This window comes from Strix uralensis, chromosome 7 (assembly GCF_047716275.1).
Source record: "Strix uralensis isolate ZFMK-TIS-50842 chromosome 7, bStrUra1, whole genome shotgun sequence".
In the NCBI taxonomy this organism is placed as follows: Eukaryota; Metazoa; Chordata; class Aves; order Strigiformes; family Strigidae; genus Strix; species Strix uralensis.
The window spans coordinates 6,323,252-6,346,685 of record NC_133978.1 but is presented as its reverse complement, the minus strand read 5'-3'; the positions used below and the strand labels follow the sequence as shown (position 1 = coordinate 6,346,685).

Genomic DNA, 23,434 nt, shown 5'->3' with positions numbered 1-23,434 from the left:
GTGCCCGCGTGGGCGGTGGCGCGGTCACGTGCCGGGTTTAAATCGCTCCCTGGGGGTGGGGGAGGGGGCTGTGGCGGAGGCGCTGCTGCGCGCTGCGCCGGGCGGGCGGGCGGGCGGGCGGGAGGGAGGGAGGGGGGCGGCGGTTGCTACTCCAAGATGGCGGACGAGGAGACTTCGCTCCTCCGTCCGCGCGACGGCGGCCCCGCCGTCGCGGCCGAGAGCGCCGAGCCCGCTCTGAAGCGCCAGCGCCTGGACTCGGAAGACGGCAGCGGCGGGCGGGGCGCGGGGCCCGCCCAACGCCCGGACCGGGGCGCGGGGCCGCCGCCCGCCGCCGCCGTCGTTCTGGCGGCGGAGCTGCCGGGTGAGGCGGCGGCCGTGACCGCCGATGGCGGCGGCCGGGCGCGGGAGGAGGAGGAGGAAGAGGAGGACGACGAGGCGGCGGCGGTCTGGAGCGGCGGGGACAATAGGGCCGGGCTGCGGGGCCTGCCCCGGGCGGAGCCGCCTCCGCAGCCGCGGCAGCGGGGCCGGGGGGAGGGGGCGGAGGCGGCGCCCGGCGAAGACGCGGCGGAGGCGGCCATTGGCTGCAGGCGGGCGCAGTGTTCAAACGGGGCGGCCGAGGCGCCGGCCCTGCATCCCGGTGAGGACCCCCCTCCCTCCTCCCTCCTCCTCCCCCGCTCCTCCCGCCCCCCTCCGCCCGGCCCGCCGGCACAGGCCGCGGCCGCCCCGCTCGCAGCCGGGAGGGGCCGGCCGTGCCGCGCAGCCCCGCCGCGGGCTCCCTCCTCCGTGCGCGGCCGCTCGGGGCCGGCTCCGCGCCGGCTCTTCCCCCCCCGCGGGCGCCTCGCCGCGGCAGCCGCCCGGGCTCTCCCGGTGTTCCCCTGCCGCAGGCCGGGGCCGGCGCTGGGCTGTGCCGGGCCCGGGGGGGGGGGGCGGGAGCTCTGTGCGGCTTTGGGGGGGGGAATCACCGACCGGACGCGGGGCGCCTCTGTCTCCTTAACCGTACGTTGAGTGCAAACTCGAGCGAACCGCTGAATCCCTTTTTCTAAACCTAATCAATTCTAATCAGGCCTTGTCAAAGTCTCTCGCTTCTGTGCTGAGCCTTGTAGAAGGACATCGACTCGTCTCTCATGTCTGAAAACGTTTATTTTGCTGTGTTGCTGGCAACAAGTTATTAAAAAATGAAAAATCATAAGCCCTGTTTGCTTTTCACAGTTCCTGCCGTGGTAATTATTTTATTTACATTTCTTGGAAACTTGCACAGAAAGCACGGGAGCAGCGGTCTTGAACAATTCTTTAAATAACTTCAAGTTACAGTCCTGGTTAAGATTTCAGTGTGCAGCACAAAACTAAACTATAATCTTCTAAAAAGTTTCTTTGCAGATCACGTTTGAAGCATACTGTTTGGACAGTATCAGTATGAAAGTACCTTGCATTGCATTACTGAAACAGATAGCTTTTAAGAGTTGTTTGGTTTTGGGGTTTTTTGTCTTTTAAGGTAGTGCTGTGGAAAGACTTCTTAAAAGGTGTCAGATACTGCATTTTGCCAGTGAAGCCTTTAGGTTCTGTCCTGGAATGCAGTTAAAGATATTTTACCTTTAACTCCATAGTATACAGAAAATTTCAGCCTGTGCAAAAGCCATCCAAAAGAGAACAGAGCTGTATGATAAGTTGGAACAGCTTTGGTATTTAAAAACTTCATTGGAACAAGCACAGGACTAAAGTTAATGAACTCTTATCATATGAAGCCTTTTCGCTCAAGTTACTGAGACCCTCAGGCATGTTTTGCTGTGAATTGCTTAGTTCTGGCAAGCATTCCCTTTAGTCCTTTTAGGGATCAAATTAATGCACAGGGAGTGTTATAATTTAAACTGTGCCTTTAGCCTGCTTGTATCTGTCACAGTGTTTCTTAAATACAAGACAATGTGACCTGTCTATGATGAGTCTTTAACAATGTAGCTTTGATTTTTTTATACAGTAGATATAAAGGTTGTTCTAGTACAGTTTGCACTTCACACTTGCTGATATGTACTAATCAACTTTTTTTTCGTCATAATGTTTTTTGCATAATACGTGTTTGCTAACTTCATGCATAATGAGGTGGAAGTGAAATGCTGTAAATACGTAGATTAATAGTGAGAAATAGTAATGTCAGTGAACACCTGTGGTCTCAGAATAACAAAACAGCATATGCAAAAAGCAAATTTCTGTCCTCTGCCTTTTTCCATTCTAATTTTATGTCACAAGGGAAAGAACAGGACAACACAATCTCTGAATAAAAAAAATGTTTTGTGGTGGTCTTTATTTAAGAGTAAAGTAACCTTGCTAGGGGTTTATTCAAATGGAGATTGAAAATTATTATAGTGATTCTTTGCTTTAGAGAGCATGATTGAAACTTGTTCTCCTTTGTTCATAGTCTTAGATTTTCAACAAGTTAAGTTGCTGTGTCTATTTTTAATAAAGCCAATAAAGTTTTGTAGTCTAAATTCTAATAAGCTGCTCAGTTTAAAATTTAGATTTCCCCGTAAATGTTAGCTTAGTAATGCATGCTGTAAGAGAAGTATCTCGTTCTCTTTGGACTCTTTCATCTAGATACATGATGAAGTTAGATTGAGTTACTCTGGCTTAAGGCCATGAGCTGAGCTGAAGTAACTATGCAGTACTCTAAGCCAAACCCAGCTGCAGGGCAAAATGGGTGAGAGACATTTAGTGAAGGTGGTTCAAGGTAGCACATTTTCTGTCATAGCTGAAATATCATGAAAGTGTGTATGTGGTCACCTATTGCAGATCAGCAAGATAACAGCCTAAGAAAATTCTGTAACTCAGTTGTATCCAAATGGGTATTTGTGAGGTTTTTTTTAAAATGCTGTGCTCTTAAAGCCTAGTCAAAGATTGGTCTATAAATGGTGACACATTTTCATTTTATTCAATTTCTCAGTGAGCTGAATGAAGTGAGAATTGTAAGAGAAAGGAAATTTTAACTGTACTTTTAAAACATCTGATTTTTTTTTTTTTTTAAGATACAAAATCCTTAATGCCCAACACTTCATAGAGTGAAAATTTCACTAAGGTCAATATCCAGCCCACTGAAGCCCAGTATTAAGGTAGTAAATCTACTGACAGCTTGAAACCGTATCTATAAAGTCAAAAAAAGGTAGAAATTTTCTGCATCTAAGTGACAAAACTGCCTATTTGTAGTTCATTGCAATCAGATTTCAAAGCGTACAATTTTAGGTTTTGTGATGTATTTAAACATAGATCCGTGCCATTTGGCCCAAGTGTAACCTGTCATTGTTGTGCTGTCTTGCAGATAACTTCCTTTTTAGTGATGAAATCATAGCCAATGGTTTTCACTCCTGTGATAGTGATGAAGATGACAGAGCCTCACATGCAAGTTCTAGTGATTGGACCCCAAGACCACGTATAGGTAGAAGCCTATATAATGTTCTTAGATGCTGTTTGCCTTTGAACAGTTCCTTAATTCTTCCCAGTCTTCAAATTATTGCTTCTGTTGCAAAAAAAATGGCAGTTACTGCTTTTGAGCAGCTTAGAGTTGTTGACTGTATCCTGTATGTTAAGGAGTTTAAAAATGAACCTGTATTTTTTGATTAAAATTGTCAATGTCTTTTTTTTTGGTGTAGAAATCCTGCTGTGATCCATATTAAAAGCATACACACAGACTCTCTAAATTGAACAGATTTATGGCATATTTCTAGCTTATTTACTTAGTACTAATTCTTTAAGGAACAAGAGGATTCTTGTATGATTTTAACCAGGCTGTAGGGCTCACTGTGTTGTGTTACGTCGGTTTGGGAATTATTAGTCCGCATATATATTGCATATTAGCAACAGATCTGTGAAGCATGGCAGTTAGGAACACAGTGGAAAGCTCTTGCCTTGCACAGAGACGAGATAACTGCGAAGGTCGCTTATGATTTGTGTGGGACAGAGGTTTCCAGGATGAGGTGGGGTTGGGACTTGAGGTCTTTTGTCTTATGCAGACACGATAACACCAGAGCATTCATTTTGCCAGTATTGATAATAACAACAGCAAGAAAATGCATGGTGATAACACAATATTCCACTTAAAGTCTGCCCAGGTGTTGTCTTTGTTCATCCCTCATTATAGGATCACTGTTGGTACCTTTTGGGTAAATATCTGTTAACAGTTGCTTTCTTTAGATGAGTTGTAACTAGCCTAGTGATCACTATTTGGGTCCTCTTAGTCAGTTTAGCTTCTTAAGATTTACCTATTTTTCTTCTACTGCTCTAATCAGGAATGTTTCTGGAAAGATTGGTTCAATGGCTTTCGGAGGTCATGTAGGAAATCATTAGTGTTAGACAACTAAAAGAACAACAAACAATCCATGGATTGGTGGGTCCTGTTTGTCTCTTTAGAGTGATGTATTATTAGATGTATTAGAAAGTATGTGTATGTTTGTTGTCTCTTCAACTTATTACTGTAAATACTTTATAAAATGTTGGAAAAATACAAATGAAGCCATAAAATGGAGATACATTGTGAAAATCTTGGTGCTAAATAAGTGCACCTCTAAGAGCCATCACGTTTGCTGTGAACTGGGATTTCTACCGTGACTAACTTTCGAGGAAATCCTTCATGGGTTAACATAAAATAATAATAAATAAATAAAAACCCTAGTTATACTATCACTTCAGCATTTAGAGCAAAACATACTGGGGTTTTGATGAATGAAGCATTAAATTGCATTAATGAAATTGTAGTAGCAAGCATTAATAAATGGATGATGACCATAATAATCTGAAATACCTGACTTAATTTTAAATGTTTATATTTTTTTACTTTTCTCAGGTCCCTACACATTTGTTCAGCAGCATCTCATGTTAGGTACAGACCCACGGACAATTCTGAAAGACCTGCTACCAGAAACAATCCCTCCACCTGAACTGGATGATATGACACTGTGGCAAATCGTTATAAACATTCTTTCAGAACCACCAAAAAGAAAAAAGCGAAAAGATATTAATACTATTGATGATGCTGTGAAACTTTTACAAGAATGCAAAAAAATAATGGTCTTGACTGGAGCTGGGGTACGTATTGCTGCAATGACAGTGAGAGAATATAGAGAGAGTTGGTTAAATACTTACCCAGTGCTCTACAGCATGCAGGTGATGTGACCCTCGCAATGTTCGTAGTCAAATAATTGTGCTAGATGGGAAGAGCAGGCACAGCTCTCCACTAGAATGATGCACACTGCAAGACTGGAGCCTAAGTTGGAAATTACAAGATCTTGTCTTACAAGAAAATATTCTTAAACAGTTGCTTCCATGCAAAATAGTTATGGAATAAGATCACATCTACCTGTTTCAGAACATTTTCTATCCTAGTCATTTTTTCATTTGATACAAAGGTAAAGATTTTTTAAACAAAATGTCAGTGGATCTTAAAATACCTGATGGAGCTAGAGGGACTAGAAGAACAGAACTCAAAAAAACCAAAAAAAAGAGTTCAAGGGGGGAGGATTATAAGGAGAGTTTGATTAGGTTTCAGTAGACTGAACTTTACTTGTAACATAGACCGCTCTGTGATGGTAATAACATTACTCACTGTTTTACTAAAGACCGTTTTCAAACTGTTGTACATTTGCAGCTTTATACCTATGTACCAGATGATGATACAAAAGTCGATCATTTTTTGCTTCTGTTGTTCATACACAGAGGGTGTGACACCATTCAGAAAAGATGAGTAATTCAAATCAGCATGTTAAAAAAGCACTGCTACTTCTGTTACCCAACCTTGCTCTTTCTATAATTGCTATCATACACCTGTTTCTCCTCCTCTTCCCATAGTATTTTGGGGTAGTCTGAGACAATTTTAGTCTCTATTGACTACTATACAATGCTTTGGTAAACAATGTTTATCAAAAGAGGTTTATTTATCAAAAGCAAGAATTTGTTACTATGTTATCATGTAAAAAAAAATAAATCAACCACCTCAAACAAGCCTAAGTAGGCAGATCAATGAACACATAGTAATCAAATTTAATGCAACGGTATTTCAAATTTTTGTTCACTACGTACAAAGCTTCCAGTAATAAAAGTCAGTTCTGGTGTCCTGTTACTGCCTGTACAGATTGTACTAAAGGGTTGCTTTGTCCAGTTGTCAAATTTTGTTTCTGTGCTGTTTCTCCTGCTTGTGATTTGGGAATTGTTATTTTGGTCCAAAAAAAGGAGGAAAAAAAAAAAAAAAGAAAAATAAATACAGAGAACCCAGACTGGTTTTGTTCTTAATGTTTCTGAGCACTGTGAGCTTACAGAAATGTGGTTTCCCACATAGTTTGTATCATTGCAACTCTTTATAGCTGAATGTGTAGTTTTACTTATTTCAGATTGCAAAAATATATTTCAGGTGTCTGTGTCTTGTGGAATACCTGACTTTAGATCAAGAGATGGCATCTATGCACGCCTTGCTGTAGACTTCCCAGACCTTCCAGATCCTCAAGCAATGTTTGATATAGAATACTTCAGAAAGGATCCCAGGCCATTTTTTAAGTTTGCAAAGGTATGGTTTTCCAACAGTTATTATTTTGGTCAGTGAAGACAGATAGCAATATTAAATTGCATCAGTTGGATATGAAACTATTCTGTTAACAAAATGGTGTCTTTGTCTTTTTTTTTAAACAAGATAGAAAAATATGTTAATATATTGAATTTACTTTAATGAGAGACCTCAGTGGCATAACAACCTCTCTACTTGGGCAGGTCTTTGCAGTTTATCAATTTTATATCCTTAGTGTTACTTCAGTCGTATGCAACCACATATTAGCCTAATTAGAAGTAATTAGCAACATTCTCGCTTTTCTTTTTAAGCTTAATTTTACTGTTATAAGTTCATTATATACACAGCCATTCCAGACAGTGTCTCTAATTTCAGGGAGGATAAACGAAAACTTGTAGTTATTTGATCCACCCTCAATAATCTTAGCTGCTTTTACTTCCTCTGAAAAATGAAAGAATATGAGAAATCTTTGACCAGCACATGAGTAATGTGGAAAGCTACATATGAATTTTATATGCCGTGGCATGCTTTTCAGTGTCATACAATACATTTGCATTTTATCACTGTATTTACAGTAAGAGGACTAAAGCAGTTTCCTGCACTAATAAGTTTGTTCTTGTTTCAGGTTTTGATATAGCTGTCACAAGGATCTGTACATCTTAGAGAATTAAAGCCTTTTTGCAGGGACTGTGTTTGCTTAAAAGGGAGAATGCACCAGTTCTTGAAAAGATGTTAGTGACATTAAACAGTTCAAAAAGCAGGGAGAAGGAATTGTAGAAGCTGTAGGCAGATGTAGAAACAAAAAAAAAAAAAAAATTGCATTTAGTCTGAAATTTCATCCAGACAAAAAAACCTGAAATATTATAAGAATTACTACAGGACCAGTAAGGACTTGTGAAAATCAACCACTATTAGTCGTGTTCACTCTTTCTTCCCTTCACTCACAAGTTATACTACTGCTCTATTATGTTATAAAGATTGGCAAAGAAAAATCAATGCATTCTTCAGCTACTTGGCTTTCTCTGAAAGCCTCCTATCCAGATATAAGAGATTTTGGTGCTCATTAGTATACTCAGTCCCTTGGGTTTTTAATATGTATTAAAAAAAAAAAAAAAACACAACAAAAAACCAACCCCAAAAATCCAAGTTATTTAAAGTGTCTCTATACACAGGTTTTATCAGAATAGTGCAAATTCAATTTGGCTGGTACTTTTGTACTAAAATAATTTCTCCTGTCCATCAGCTCAGTCAGAATATTGATTTTATTTTTTTTTTTTTTAATTCTGTGAAATCTTGGGTTCCTTTAATTCTAGGGGCAAAGAACAGCAAATAAATTTGCAGAGCTCAGTGGCAGAACCTGTCTTGCTTTTTCAGACTAAGATATAAAAGCTGTTAGGACCACATGAATATTTGATTATAAGTGTCTATGCCTAGTCATAATGTAGGTAATGGCACTATGAGCAATCATTGATCGTTGCTGCAGTTTAACTCCAAAGACCCATGTAGCTTCAGAATTATGAGTAACTGGAAATATTTTGGGGAAAAACAAATGCTTTCAAAAAGTCTTTTTTGTTTGTTAATAGGCTACATGGTAGCTGAAGGCAGAGCAGTCACAAAGATTAACAGTTCACTGTTGTGCTAGAACTTTTGGTTCAGCTGGTAAAGGGAGGCCGCAGCCGCCTCTTGGCTAACTTTCTTTTGCCCAGTGACTCTTGTGCTTTTTCTGTAAAAGGGCCTCAATTTCCCAGGTGAGGCTCCAGCCCAGCTGCTGTTCAGTGGTGAGAGAGTGACTGGTCTGGAATTCAAGTTCCTCCCCTAAATAAATCCTCCTGAGCAACAGAGTGGTGGTGGTGGTGCTGCTGCTGTCCTCCTTGTCACACAGCCACCAGAGCTGCCCCATGGGGTGCTCAACTCTGGACAGAGGTTCCTAGAGTGAAGCTTGCAGCTGGGTGCCCACATTTCATCTTTCCTTTTGGCAGGCTCCTTGTTCACTGTGAGCAAACATCACATCATTCTACAAAAGTGCCTACATTTTTTTCCATATGCTCTTTAGTATACTGACCTCCTCTATCAGGCACCGTGGAGTTGCTCTGCTAAGGCAGAGCATGGTTTTACTTGATGACTGCTGTAATTGGCTAAATTGGCAAAGCTGGTCTTAGTACCACCTGTCTTGCCCTTTATATCCAATGCCATCCTGCTTTCTGAGCTTCCATCTTCTACGAATCGCTGCTGATAATGCCAGGGAGTAAAAACTGCTGATCACAAACCAAACGACCAGAATCCAAATTCCTCATGAAATTTTTGTTGGACTGCAGTTAAACCATGTGTGTTTCTAATAACAAATATTGAGGTTACTTGGCTATTACAAAGGAAAAAAGCTTTCCTATTTCATAGTTCTCAAAACCAAAAAAGATCTAAACCTTTCTTTTATGCTGTGTGAAGAACAAAATACCAGCTTGCATGGAGCAATTCATCCTGACGTGATCAGAAGCTCAGCTGTTGAAAGAAGACTTGGATCTGAGAGAAATGTCAAAGTGCAAAAAGAGTGATAACATTAACTGCTGGCATAAGCATTATTGATAATAGTTAGCTCTGTGTGAATTGCTGCAGTTGAAATAAATACATTGTGTAGCCATTTACACTTTCTAATGTACTTCTGAATTCCCTAGGAAATCTATCCAGGACAATTCCAGCCATCTCTCTGTCACAAGTTCATAGCTTTGATGGATAAAGAAGGAAAACTACTTCGCAACTATACTCAGAACATAGACACATTGGAACAGGTTGCAGGAATCCAAAGGATAATACAGTGTCATGGTTAGTGGTTTTAGTTTCACCTTTCTTATGTGTAGGAATGATTTTTACTGGTGCATGTGACAAGGTAATCAGTATTGGAACCAATTTTTTTTTTTCTTTAATTGGTATCTCTTGGCAACAAATATTCTGCTTTTAAAATATTGTGGGTTTTGGGTTTTTTAGGTAGCTTATGTATTTAAATCCAAAGTGTTTCAAGTGGAAATACTTTTTTCAGAAATTATGCTTGATAAATGGTGGTCTTTGTGTATCAGTGAAGATCCACACCCTGTTTGCACAAGCTTAGATCTTAACTTTTAAAATGTATTTGGTGCTTCTTCATACTCATGTATGAGAACATAGTGTGGAAATCAGTCTTTTCATAGGTGCCTCTCACTGTCTATCAATGAAATGGAGTTCTTTATTTAGGTTATATTCCATTGAAATCTTAAAACATCCTGATGCTTCAGTGACTTTACCTCATGTATAAAATATTGCGGATTAATCACCAGTTCAGTTGAACTGAAGATCATCTTGTTACAGTGTCATACACATTCTGTAATTATGATACCAAATCAAGTGGAATATCATAATTATTTGCTTGATATCCTTTCCATTTCCAAGGACTTGCAAATGTCAAGCTAAAAGTCCAAGGATTCATTTTTAAGGAAAGGATGCAGAAAATTAGTTCTTAAAGTGCACATTTGGATCATTTAGTAGACTTCTGACAAATAAATTGTTTAAAAGCAGTGTCGGCATGTTTGTAAGACCTGTCTGTCTAATTCCACCTTTTCCAGGGACCAAGCTCACTTGGTTTCCTTATCTACAAAGCTTAGCTCAGTGCCAGATCAGTCCATTTCCTTTTTTTCAGACAGAGCAAACATGGTGCTCTGTTGTGGTGACCAAACAGCACACAGTAGAATCCTACCTGTTGAATAATCCAAATCTAGTGCCAGTTTCCATTTGTGTTTAGTGTATCATGCATTTTCTTCTGGTTGTCATGCAATATGAGGTATTTATCATTAACTTCTTATATATTTGTGGTTTTGTACATCACTGCCACACTCAGGCTTCCCATTTTTTTCAGCTGCACACTACAGTAATTAGATTCCAGACCATCTTTAGTGTATGTCCTGTATAGGTTGATTTCAAATTAAAAAGATTCTTTAAAAACATGCTATGGACTTTGAGATTGAGGCCCTTGGAAATTAGCAAAGGTTGTTTTGAGCACATCGGGCTTTATCCAACATACAGTTATGCTGCTCTTTAACAAATGCTAGTTGACTAAAAAGAGAAACTGAAACTCTCTTACGTAAAGGTTCATACTGCTATATTTATTCTTTTTTGTCTAGCTGTGGCAATGGCAAGTTAATCATGACTGTGCCAAGTGGTAAGGAAACTCTCAATGATCTGGGGAGTTCATATATGAACTCTGAACCCCTTTCACACTGCAGGCCTACACGAAAGTTGCTACTATGAAAACTACTGTGTCTGAAATGCGTTTTCTGAATTTAAAATTTCTATTGCATTCAGCCAACACATCTGGAATTAGATCATATTCCTTGCCATTACTGTAGCTGAATGATCGGGGCAGTGGCCTGCTGGCTACACGACTCGTGCGTGGGGCAGCATAACTGCTTGATCCTTCTGACGGTGAAAATAACTCACAATTTAAAGTTGTAAGCAGGTAGCAACAGATGCCTTAGGCTTAGGTCTGCTAGCCTGACAGACATATCCCTAACACACTGTATAAAGGCCAAAATTACTACTATAAACAAATTATAATGAGCAAATAACTGTCATACTTCCTGTAGTCTTTGGAATCCCTCAAGTTCTGGGAGTCGCAATGCTGAGCAAGCGTCTCAGAAGCTGTGCCCTTTCCATGCCAGCAGTGATTAGCAGACCTGAACTGCCAGTTGTTTGTCAATGACCTGCTCCAAGTTTTTCTGTGCTTTCACTCTCTTTGTCTTACCCAGATACCGTATCCCCAAAGTGTATTTTGGTGTTGTACTTAGCCCCAGAATCCCTTCGTTTAGCAGTGTAAGTGTTGGTTGGCTGCTGTGCATAGGTTATGAGCAGGAGACAGGGGTTTGGGTGGCTTAAAATAATACTCCAGATAAAGTTTTGGTACCAGAGGTTTTTAGCTGTTTCTAGCTTCTGCAGAGCTTTCAACATCTTAATGGTTACCTTAATGGTTCTAAAAGTTCTGTTTTGGAGAGAGACTGTTGTACTCCCCTGTACATTACTCTGTCACAGGGTTTTCTTAGTGCCCTTGTATCACCATTATAAATTAGAGAGCTCCAGACTTCTGCTGTATGAGTGGCACATTCCAGTGCAGGATCAAAGATCCCCAAGTCTTTTTTTTTTAAACTGCTCGTTTCATGGTTAGGGGAAAATCCATCAGTTTTTCTACTTTATTCTTCATCATTCTGTCAACTTACTAGCATTATTCCTTCCACAGATAAAAGGCCTTGTAGGTGTATCTCTCCTGGAACATGTGTGCACCCAAAGGTCACTCTAGTTTGCCCCAAAGACTTCAACGCTGTATTTTCATGTGTGTGTTAGCCACCTGATAAGCTTTCCCTTTAGATGGATAGACGCAGGAAAGCTCTACCAGATGCTCGGGCATCACCTTCAGCTGCTTCAGGAACAGGCCAGTGAGAGCTGCCAAGTGGCTAGATGGGGCAACGACCTTAACACAGTCTTGCCAAGTAATAAACACAGTAGCTAAGCTGGATACCCAGTTCAGAACAGTATTTCAATTTGAACAATATAGCTGTAACTTCTCACTTCTGCTGAAAGGAACAGTACTGCTATTTGGTTGCCTATAGTGAAATCTTTACTAATACATTTTCTTAGTTACTTTGCCCTACAGTTTCTTGAGTTCATGTGGTTTCATGTTCTGCTGCTGCTGTTTGCAGAGCTGTCGGCACTGTTGTGTAAAGAGGAAGAGGGAAGGTTCTGTTCCCCCCTCTTGCTATATGCTTGCACAGGTTGGGGGAAGGAGAGGACACAATATAATTTGTGTTTACATGCATGTGGTATATCACTACTCCTAAAATAAGATTTCTGCTGACTAACATCTAGAAGAACTACTTCTAGTACTACAAGTATCTTCTCTTAATTTTACATTACTTTTTAATGACTGATTTTTTATAGCACTGCAACATAACAGCCTTTGTGTCAAAACAGCTTGGGCAAAAAGACCAGATCTGAATGACTGAAAATCCTTATTTCTACCATACGGGTTTTTCCCCTCAGGTTCCTTTGCAACAGCTTCCTGCCTGATCTGTAAATACAAAGTTGATTGTGAAGTTGTTCGAGGAGATATTTTCAATCAGGTAAAAAATTTACTTTAACTCACTGCAGCTTTCTAACAAGTAATTCTCTCTCAAAACAAAACAAACAACAAAAAAACCCAAATCCCAAAACACCACGCTTGGATTGCTTAGAAGATCTGCTTTTAAAAGGCTACATATCTTTGCATGCATTTCATAAAAGTTCCTATCTGTATTTTAGCATTTCCTCTAGTATTTATTAGTATACTCAAATACTGTACTGCAAAAATTAAGTAATGGGAAAAAGCAGAACTAAACCATGAGTCCATTTTTAATGGCACCTCCGAGAAAAGTAGAGGTTAAAAAATGGTAAGTAGAAAGTTGGATTTATATGTGGTTTATGTTAATCTGCACTCACAGTCCCCCTGAGAAGGCATTCTTAGCTATAACATCGGTCACTCTTTGAGCATTTACCTACGTTAAAAATATGTTTAAACAGTAGATGATACACAAAGAAATTGCTAACTACAGAGCAGCTGGTGAGCAAGAAAGAGGATCAAATGAGATGTTGGACGTTGCTTTCTAGGACTTCTGAACTATACCATATCCTGAACTCCCCACATCTGGGTGTGAAGTGCCCCAGAGCCAAGGCAGGAGTTGGTTCCGCTCTGTCAGAGCAGATGAACCTTTGGCTCGGCGAGACCCTCTGCTCTTCTTCCCCTTCTTCTGAATGAACAGAGATGACGATTCTCTGATCAAAAAGATCTTGTTTATACAAAGGGAAGGTGACTTTTTCTGTAGGCTCTTGGTTTTTTGATAAATGCTTAAAAGAGTCTGCAGTTGCAACTTAAGGGATGTAAATCTTTCAGATATTACGTTTGAAATGGAACTTGATGAAAACCTTTCAAAGAGATGTTTGAGTTAAAGCTTTAAGAAATATGAATCTTGTAAGCCTGAAGCTTTATAACACTGAAATACTGAATGTGAAATCTGATTTACTTTGCTATTAAGAATATTATTTTTGAGAACTTTTTATCTTACAGATGTTTGCTGCTCCTTTACCTTCAAAGCCAGATGGTTGGAGTTTAGGTTTTCTTCCTTCTAAACAACCTTCCTAAGCATGTTGTAATTTTCTGTTTTGATTGTTAGTGGTTGGGTCTCCTTTTTCTAACAACACTTTAATCGTTGTATGTTCCTGTGCTGAACCAAACTTCTGCCCCGATGGCCCATCCCTGCTGGTGTCAGTAATGGAAGCGTGGGGGAGTGGAGAGAAGCAGCCGGTAGCAATAATTTTGCATAATGAGAACAAAGAGGGTTCTTACTCCCAAGATGAGACTGAAGGAGCTTTTCACACTCAGTCTCTCAGCCCTAATCTCACAGTACTGCTGCCAAGTATATCTTTCCAGGGCAGGCCCTAGCTGTAATACTGAATTATTTTCATAATGGAATATAAATACGGCTATTGCCAAATATCATTTCACACAACAAGAAATACAGCTACTGAAAGACAACATCTCCTTCCTCCTTTATGCCTGAAAAAAAATTTGTTCTATTTGCCATCATTATCTTTACTCTGTAGCCTGCATTTCCCAAACCGGTGCTATGCAGTTTCTTTTTTCCGCTGCCTCTCTAGAATATAGAATTTGGTTCCTTAGATATCAAAAGAAACCTGTTCTGTACTTACGAAACCAAACACTGTCCATTTCAACAGCTTTTTGTGCTCTAAGAAGTCCTCCTTCACAACTATGGTTTTGGCACCTGGGTACCAATAGATAGTCCAGCTTCTAGTCTCTGCTGTTCTCCACTACTTGAAAGTTCAGTTATACATGGTCCCAGGTCCTTAGTTTTCCCTAAAAATACTACCTTTCCTTTGCTCTGGTCCATCCCCTCATGGTCATAAGTGCTTCACAAGGAAGTGAGTCTAGTTAGCATCTTTCTGCCAGGATTTCCTTTCAGCATAGACTGAGAATTGTCTGAGAACATCTTTTTAGAAAACTACCAATTTCTTGTTGCTGCTCTTGATTCTTTTGCCACTTCCAAGACAACATGCTAGTTCCCTGTAGCAAGATCCTGTCTCTTGGTTGCTGTACTCAACCATCCTTCTGTATGAGAAGCAGCAGCAGTTATAAATCACACATAGAACTTCTGAGTAAAACAGTTGTCAAGTCACTTCCAAAAATACCACCTTTACTTTGCTTTTGATGATTTTAGGCAGCTTCAAGAAATAGTGAAAGGGTCTCAGATTTAGGAAGAAGCAGCCCAGGAAATAGAAAACGTTCACCAGTTTTGGATATTCTTAAGCCAGTGTAACCTTACCTTTACTAATCTTGGTTTTGATATATGGATAACATCAATAGTCAATGAGAAATTCCATTTCTCTTTCATTAGACAGATACATCAGCAGAGGTGGTGGGATTCTGGGGGAGTGCTGCTTCTAGAGGGAAGGAGGACCCTAGGCAATTGACTGGCCAATTATCTAGCTTTAACTTCTTGGTATCAATTTCAGCTCTTGGAATAGATCTTCCCCCTTACTGACGACCTTTCAGAGGATTAGCAGAGAATCTGGTGAGTAGTGTAGTGTTGAAATGCATTTATGAGCCCATTACAGTGACTCATGATCTGGACAGGGACATCAGTTGCTCTACAGAGATCCACTAAGTCACAAGTCATTGGACTTCCTGTGAGAAATGATGGACACAGAGTTAATATTACTTGGTCTCTTTAACCAAATGTTAGAGCTCTTCATTTCATCTTCCTTCTAATACAGAGCAAATTATTTTTCTTCCTTAAGCTTCCAACTGAAAGTGCAAATGCATCGCTAACATCAACAGAAGAGACAGCAGGGTAAAAAGCTTCAGTAGTTTAAGCTGTTTGTGTGTTATGAGCTCTCTTTCTAATATATAAAGATCCAAGGAAGAAGTGCTAGATTTGTTCTACCCATCTGCTCCTTTTTGGGGAATTCTTTAGTTGGTTTCCCTTTAGCGTGGGGTTACTAGACACTCTTCAGCTTGGGTATATGGTGAAGGTTTCCTCCATACCAGTTCCTAGTTCTTGTGCTGTATTGCTTCTTACGCGTCTCTCCACAAGGTTTTCTTCAAAGAACGATTGGATTCTTTGTTCAAAGACTTAAATTTTTGGGAAAGGTCGTTTGATGTTAGAGAAAGCCTTTTAGTTGTGATGTTTTCTCATTTGGACAGCATTGTTTTTTGTCCTGCAGCAGGCATCCATAAACTAGTTGTTTGATTGAAGCTTTTTAAGTTCTATATGATTTCTTTCTGCATACGTTCTCTGTACAAGAGGGAGTTATTATGCATTTAAATGTCAGTTTTCATATATTTTCCTATTACAATAGGTAACATACATGTCTCTACACCTTTACATAGCACCGATTTGCTTGTAATGACTGCTGTAGGATTGCAGCTACATTCAGCTCCTTAGATTCATTCTGGTGTATCGTATTTAAACACTACAGCTGAGAAGACTTGAACTATTTGAAAGAAAAATTTCTCAGTAGTAATTGGAGTATTGCCTGTGCACGTATCTCTCACCTTGCTTTTTTTCTCTCTGAAAAAGTCTTAAGATAGGGAAGAGTTGAAAGAGGTTCCAAAGATCAGAAAATCTTCTGGTTTCAGGAGGAAAGGGATCCTACTTCTCCACAAACATAACTCTCATCCACTTTTTTTAGTGAATAAGGATTCGGCTCTGGTTTTGGAGGAATTGGCAAAGTTTAAAATGGACACCAGACAAAAGGTTTTTCCTCTGTCTTGTCCTGTATGCTTTTTGCTAGCCACCCGCTACAGTGCCATCTTGCTTTATGTGTGTAACACGCATACCCTTTTGGAGGAGAGGAGAAAGTAGAGAGGTGAGGCTCTACAACATAGTCTTTGATGAAGAAGGGTTTTATAATGGAAGCTGACAGCAAAATCTTAAGTTTTTGTGATGATTAAACCCAGAAGAACATATTCCTATCAAATAGGAGGTAATTACTCGTGCTGAGCATGACTTCCAGACTTTGGCTTAGTTGTCAGGTAAGAACTGTAGTGTAGATCTGCGTGGTTTCTCCCTTTTGACTTCAGAGGACTCCCTCTTTATTCCTGTTGTAGTTTTATTCCTGCGTGCAGTCACTGCAGGCTAGAGTAAGAAATGTACTTGTCGATCTATCTACAGAAAAATGAAATGAGGAAATATCACTGACATTTCCTTGTCTTTTGCCAAAAGAAGCCACTGTGAATTGCTAAAATCTGAGGTTTTCAAGGGCGCAGCCTTGAATTGCAGTAATAGAAGCTGTTCTAATGCAGGTTGTACCTAGATGTCCCAGATGTCCACCTGATGAACCGCTCGCTATCATGAAGCCAGACATAGTGTTCTTTGGAGAGAACTTACCTGAGCAGTTCCATCGTGCCATGAAGTACGACAAAAATGAAGTTGATCTCCTTATTGTCATTGGGTCTTCACTGAAAGTAAGACCAGTAGCATTGATTCCAAGTAAGTGACTATCTCTGGTAATGTTTCCTTCCAGAAATTTCAATCAAAAGTGAGATTCTCAGTTAAGAGCTCTAAGAAATGCTTTTGGCTTGATTCAGTGAAGAAACTAGATTAAGCATCTAGTTTTGTAAGATGAAAACTGATTGCCTATGTAAACTTGGAATCCAAAGTAGAGAAAGTAACAAATTCTAACTGCTTTTTCTACACTCCAGGCAGATCTCAAGGTAATGAAATGATAATCTGAAAAACTACTCTCCTAAAACTTGAATGACTTTGTTCTGGGATACAATTCATTTCTTTCCCTGCTTGCAATATGCTTTCAGTTACCTGAAACATTTAGAAAGGAATCTTTAAAAAGAAAAATGTAGTATCAAAAAATCAGATCAACTACATCACGTGTCTGAGTTGTAGCTTATTTTAAAGTCAGTATTTAATACTAAATGATACACAGTGGGCATTACATAGTGTGTCACCATTTGGATCCTTAGCTTTTAAAACTGATATGGAAAAACATCTCTGCTAATACATGGTATAGAAAAATGCCCTTCAGGAGGGCTGAGAAAATACCATGACAGGTGATTTATTTGCCTACTGAGTGCAAGACTTACTGGTACTAAAGAAATTCTCTTCACATGTAAGCTTGGGACGGATATGTGCTTACTATCTGCTGTTGACTGGGAACAGTACCGCATCCATGGCCTCTGCAGTAACATCCTCTTTGCTATAAAAGAGGCCGAGCCTGGTGTTCAGGCTGATGGGAAATGCGCAAGGACTAGAAAGTTACGATCCACTACGCAAACCGTTGCTCCTTCTGTGCCCTAGAACTGGATTTCATCAGTTGGTTATCTGAGGAGTCAATTCCAGGTTACCAAACTGGTGGTTTTGGAAGCCTGAACATGAGAAATGGATTGAGCAACCCCATACAGTGTAGATTGTACCTGGAAATATTTTGGCCTAATGAAGAGGATGTCATTTATCAGCAGGATATTCTTCACGTGCACTTCAGTACATAAAATGAATGCAAAAAATCAACATAATTCTTCTGAGAGATTATAGTACTGATTTTAATAATTTTTTTAGCACTTGACCAAGCATTACTTGTAGTCAGTATTTCTCAGTAATTGAGTAGAGGAATCTTTTTACTGAAAAAAATGTGGAAAAAAAGTCTAGATAGGCTACGGTAGGCACAGCACCTCAAACTGCTGTTGCTAAATTTGAGATTTGCTTGTCGTCTTCCTGATCTGTCTGTTTTAGTCTTGTTGTAAGTGAAGGTATGAAGAGAAGTCTGAGGAATCACGCTTTCTGAGTAAATCTGAAGTGGTTACCTTTAAATTCTCTTTTCTATATATAGGTTCCATCCCCCACGAAGTGCCTCAGATCTTAATTAATAGGGAACCTTTGCCTCATCTACACTTTGACGTGGAGCTTCTTGGAGACTGTGATGTTATTATTAATGAATTATGTCAAAGGCTAGGTAGTGAATATACAAAACTTTGCTACAACTCGGTGAAACTTTCAGAAATAACAGAAAAGCCTCCACGAACGCACAAGGAGCTCGAAATGCACTCATCTGAGCTACCGCCTACCCCTCTAAACATTTCAGAAGACTCTAGTTCACCAGAAAGAATGACTCCACCGGATACTTCAGTGGTGTCTTCAGAACAGCCAGCTGAATGTAAGGTAGAAAACTGTGATCCTGTCTCAGAAACTAAAGGGACCTGCACAGAGGAAAAGTTTCAGGACACAGAGACATCATCAGAAAACCCTGAAAATCCTACTAGTGAACTAATGAACTCTGAAACAATGAAGGAAAATGGATCTAACAACAGCGAAAATAAAGAAAAAAATGAAATATTGAAGAAGTGCTGGGTAAACAGATCTGCAAAAGAACAGATTAGCAAAAGGCTGGATGGTAAGTGTTAACTCATTTCAATATTCTGCATTTTTTGGCTGAGATGTTTACTCTAGACTTACTTTAAAGCAATAAGTAAGTTACCCTTGAGGGAATCTGTGGGTTTGGGTGGTGATTTTTGTTCAGACAAGTGTCTACATAACTCATCATTATATCATTTAATTCTTTTGGAGAAGCCGATAGGAAACTTTTTTGTAGTTCATAATAGGTTTTATAATCGGTGATTACATACCCCCTGAAAAGATAAAAGTTTAGGAGGTTGAAGGTAGGTATAAAAACATAAATCAGTTTCTAACATTCTCAAATGCAGTTTCAGAAAATTAGTTTGATCCTCAGGTGTTAAGAAGCTGGTCACACTAGGTCAGAATTTGGTATGGCAGTAGAACTGAAAGATGAGGCCGTGATAGGAGTTGAAAAGCAAATCTCACAGGTGGAGCCAGGCACATTTTGAAGGAAACTTTAGACTTTCCAAGGAAGCTTTCCAGTGTGCAGTCTCTTAACTGATGTAAGCAGTTACCACACTAGAAAATCCATGGGGCTGAAGAACCAGGTATTAAATTGCAACTTTCCAAAGCAAATGTTTTTTAAACTTTGCCAAATAGTCTGTGCAGTGGGTTCCAGTTCTGTTACAAGTAATGGAAATCTAGCTGTGAATACGTAAACCAGTGAAAAAAGCTGCTAGTTTAAATGCTCTTTTGTGTCAAAAGGAGGAGTGCTGGGCTTTCCAGTGAAGCATTTGTTCTGTGCTTCATAATAAATACACATAAATTGAAATAAATGCGTTTCTAATGTAAACTGATCCGTGAGTTAAGTTTCACTGTCAAAAACACGTATGTGCAGGTACCTTCTAACCAGAAGTCTGCAAGATCTTGTACGAATCATTTATTTTAGCCTTTTATTGACTTTTGAAATTCTGTTTCAGGTACTCAGTATCTGTTTTTACCACCAAATCGCTACATTTTCCATGGTGCTGAGGTATACTCAGATTCTGAAGATGATATCATATCTTCTAGCTCTTGCGGGAGTAGTAGTGAAAGTGGTTCATGTCGTAGTCAGAGCTTAGATGTGGAGGATGAGAGTGAGATTGAAGAGTTTTACAATGGCATAGAGGACGAGGATGCTCCTGAAAGGGAAGAGGAACCTGGTTTCGGGGAAGATGGAGTTGAACAAGATGAATCGGCAGCTGATGAATCAGCTTATACAAATGAAGCTGCAGGGACTGACCATCCAAGCAACAAGTTGTAAAGTGATCACTGACTGGTTACAAGAACTTTCCACCAGCATTAGGAGCTTTGGCATGTCAGAATGAATGTTTACGTCTGAATTTAGAGCAACAAAAACATAAGGATGTAGTGTTTATAAATAACTAAAACAGATTTTCATGCTTAGTTTTTTACCTTTTTCAATAAAATTCTATTACTGCGCGCTCAACACTAACTCATCTTTTTTTTTAAGGTACTAGGAATATCTAAACAATTGTCACCATGTTCACTTTTAAGTTCATCTGTCTGATCAGGCATCCATGTATATAATACATATTTTTGCTTAATGAACTTCAGCTTATATTATTTTTAAACAGTTTTGAAAAAGCCATTGGAATGTTAAACTAATATAAAGGGAACAGCTAATTTAGACCAAAGAATGGTATTTTCACACCTCCTGCTTGTAACAGTTTGGTTTATTTAAAACCTTATGCTTCTGCTAAACCTTTCATTCTTGCCTAGTCTGTCATTAAACACTGGCATTTTCTAAGACCTACTGTGGCAGCTAATTTTTTGCTTTAACAGTTACTTTGTATGTCTCAAACATACTTAAATGTGAGTAGATAGTTAAATGGAAACAAGACAGTGAGCACTTGAGAAATCCTGTGTTTTTAGGCCGATCAAGAAGTGCTGTGAAAATGCTTAGGTTACTGAGTTTAATACTTCCTGTGGACATGAAGCGATGTTGACATTGGCTCCTTAGCAATTATAATACTGGTGTTTTAAACAAAATGGATCCCCCACACTAGAAGTTTTTCACGTGGTATACAAAAGTCAAATATAGCGCAGCTTGCATTAAAAATAGCATTTGATAAATTGCCACAGCTCTAATGTGGAAGCTAGGCTGATGCAGAATAGTGTTTCTACCAGCATGTGAGAAGGCACAAAAAAATAATCTCTTCCTTTGTACTTACTGATGCAACAAAACCAGGAGAAACTAACTCAAATACTGAGAGCCTCTGCTTATACACTGCTGTGTGGATGAAACACAGATGAACAACCTAACCTGGAAGCATGCTGGTTTGAGGTCCTGCCTCAGGTTGGGAAAAGCATTTTCAACCTGCTAGTTCCACCTCGCATATTAAAAGCAAAGCAGCTACTCAAATTACAACATTGTATATTCAAGTGCTAGGCTGCCTTAAAATTGGATGTTGCAAATTTTCAAGTGCGGATTGTTTCCAAGCCTTTAGAACTATTTTGTAGAATTGCACAGTGCAGTAGTAAGTGAAACAGCATTTTTCTATAAACCACTTTTTCAACATTGGCCCAAATGAACTCTACGATGTAGATTATTCATATACTTTGCTTTAATATTTATTACATTTTGGAAGATGTATAGTAGCTGTTCTTTGAACATAAGATACATCAGTTAATAAATATTTAAGAACAGCCTCCTGTATTCATCAGAAAATGTTGGCATGTTGTCTCATTGTCCAAATTTAATACAGCTCTTATTTGGCTACACTAAAGAATGCAATATGTTTAGTTTTCACTTGCATGTCACAATGTATTAGTTTGTGCTATAGGAGATATTTTAAATTGAAATACTTTGTTTTAAATTATTTTTACAGTGAGGATTGTTTTCTGCTCTTTTATATTGTATATAGTGTCTTTTATGTAATCTACTGGCATATGTTTTGTAGAAGACTGTTTAAAATGACTGGCTATCTTCCTGCAACTTTTGAAATACAAAACCAGTGTTTTATACTTGTACACTCTGTTCTAAAGTCTATTAAAATTGTCATTTGATTTCTGGTTTCTGTTAATTTCTAGTTAGATCTTAAAAACTTAAGATGCCCTGTAAAGTCAAGGCATGCCCTAGCTAATGTAAAGCAGTACATAGTAGATTGCTTTTTTCCATCTGCCCCTGTGGGGAAGAAAAAAAGCCTGAATGAAGCTATTCTGCACTGTCTTTGATAAAACAACCTCCCAAACCATGAGGCAGTGTTGTCCTTCGGAAAACTACTTTTCTCCTTTCAAGCCCTGCATTAACCTTAGATATCTCTGCTGACCAGGAGCATTTGTTTCTGCTGGTGTTCTGGTACCTGGCAGCTCTGCTGCCCGTCCTCTACCCAGCCTAGAGCTTCCCTGACATCTGGCACTTGGTGCTTCCACCCCAGCCCTGAACAGCTGCATCTGGGAGAAGCTTCCCACGAGGAACCACGCCACGCAGCAGCTGGGGACATGTTTTGGTATCACTTACATACACAAATATTTCACTTGTGTTTTGTCTTTGGGCAGGTAATGCTGACAGGCGAAGCCTGTGTTCCCCCTGGGGGAGGGTGGTCTCGCCTGCCCAGCCCAACTGCAGAGCCCTGGCTGGGTCACCCTTTGGTTTGTCCTGTGGCTTCCCGAGGGGCTACAGCTGTATTGACCCCCCCACACACTGCAAAGATCCACTCCTGGGGGCCCTCAAGGGCCAAGGCTCAGTTTCACTGGTTTTCCGCTATGTAACACCTGATTATTTTGATGATTCCACTGTACTTCTGAATCACCATCCCTCAAATATAAATTACATTTGTATTAGGCAAAAAAAAATTATAAAACTCACACACTTGAGATATGAAATAATGTATTAAAAACACTAAAATTTTTTTACGCATATCTTTCCCTATCAGTTATTACACCAAAATGAGTTGAAAACATTTTTCCTCTAGAATAAAACATCTAGATTTATTATTATTATCTAGATGGAGAAGTTCTGCTCAAATAATACTGGCAAAGATACAAGAAAGAACAAAAAGCAGAAGAGGAACCCCAAACTATAACGTGTTGCCTCATTCCTTCATTTCACACCCTATCCTTTCCCTGTAGTGCAGATGTTCTCTTTAAATATTGTTTAAAACAATCATAAGAAGATAAATGATGGGGATAAGGAAACATTTGCTATCACAGCTCTTTGTTATCCCTAAATATTCAAGCACCTTACATGAAATCTGTCTGGAAGCATGGAAGAGCATGCTCAGCTCCAGCTGTAATTTGCACAATCTCAAAAAGGGAGAGCACTTATTTTTCTCATAATTTGCATTACTACCCTACTGAAAGCATCTTAACTCTCTGAGTAGTTATACTAAATCAACATACTGAAAAAAGCAAAATACAAGCATTTGTTTAATAAGACAGTGCCATTCCCCAAGGCCCCTTTCAGCCTATTTTGATGCGTTAGACA

General features: G+C 39.6%; 1 protein-coding gene across 1 annotated transcript; it reads left to right on the top strand.

Moving 5' to 3' along the window:
• The first annotated feature begins 141 nt into the window (after nucleotides 1-141).
• Nucleotides 142-22,014, top strand: SIRT1 (sirtuin 1). The gene is made up of 9 exons (XM_074874295.1): nucleotides 142-637; nucleotides 3,305-3,421; nucleotides 4,826-5,067; nucleotides 6,386-6,538; nucleotides 9,205-9,352; nucleotides 12,590-12,669; nucleotides 16,905-17,091; nucleotides 18,443-19,003; nucleotides 19,926-22,014. The coding sequence occupies exons 1-9, from the start codon at nucleotides 157-159 to the stop codon at nucleotides 20,246-20,248; spliced, it is 2,292 nt and encodes a 763-aa protein (XP_074730396.1). The 5' UTR covers nucleotides 142-156; the 3' UTR covers nucleotides 20,249-22,014.
• Nucleotides 22,015-23,434: the final 1,420 nt, after the last annotated feature.

What these genes read in the sequence shown, in the direction of transcription:
- SIRT1 (XM_074874295.1), top strand. Translation starts at nt 157, where the DNA reads ATGGCGGACGAGGAGACTTCGCTCCTCCGTCCGCGCGACGGCGGCCCC. An exon ending in TGGTCTTGACTGGAGCTGGG is followed by an intron (nt 5,068 to 6,385) that starts GTACGTATTGCT and finishes AATATATTTCAG; the next exon opens with GTGTCTGTGTCTTGTGGAAT. An exon ending in ACCAGTAGCATTGATTCCAA is followed by an intron (nt 17,092 to 18,442) that starts GTAAGTGACTAT and finishes TTCTATATATAG; the next exon opens with GTTCCATCCCCCACGAAGTG.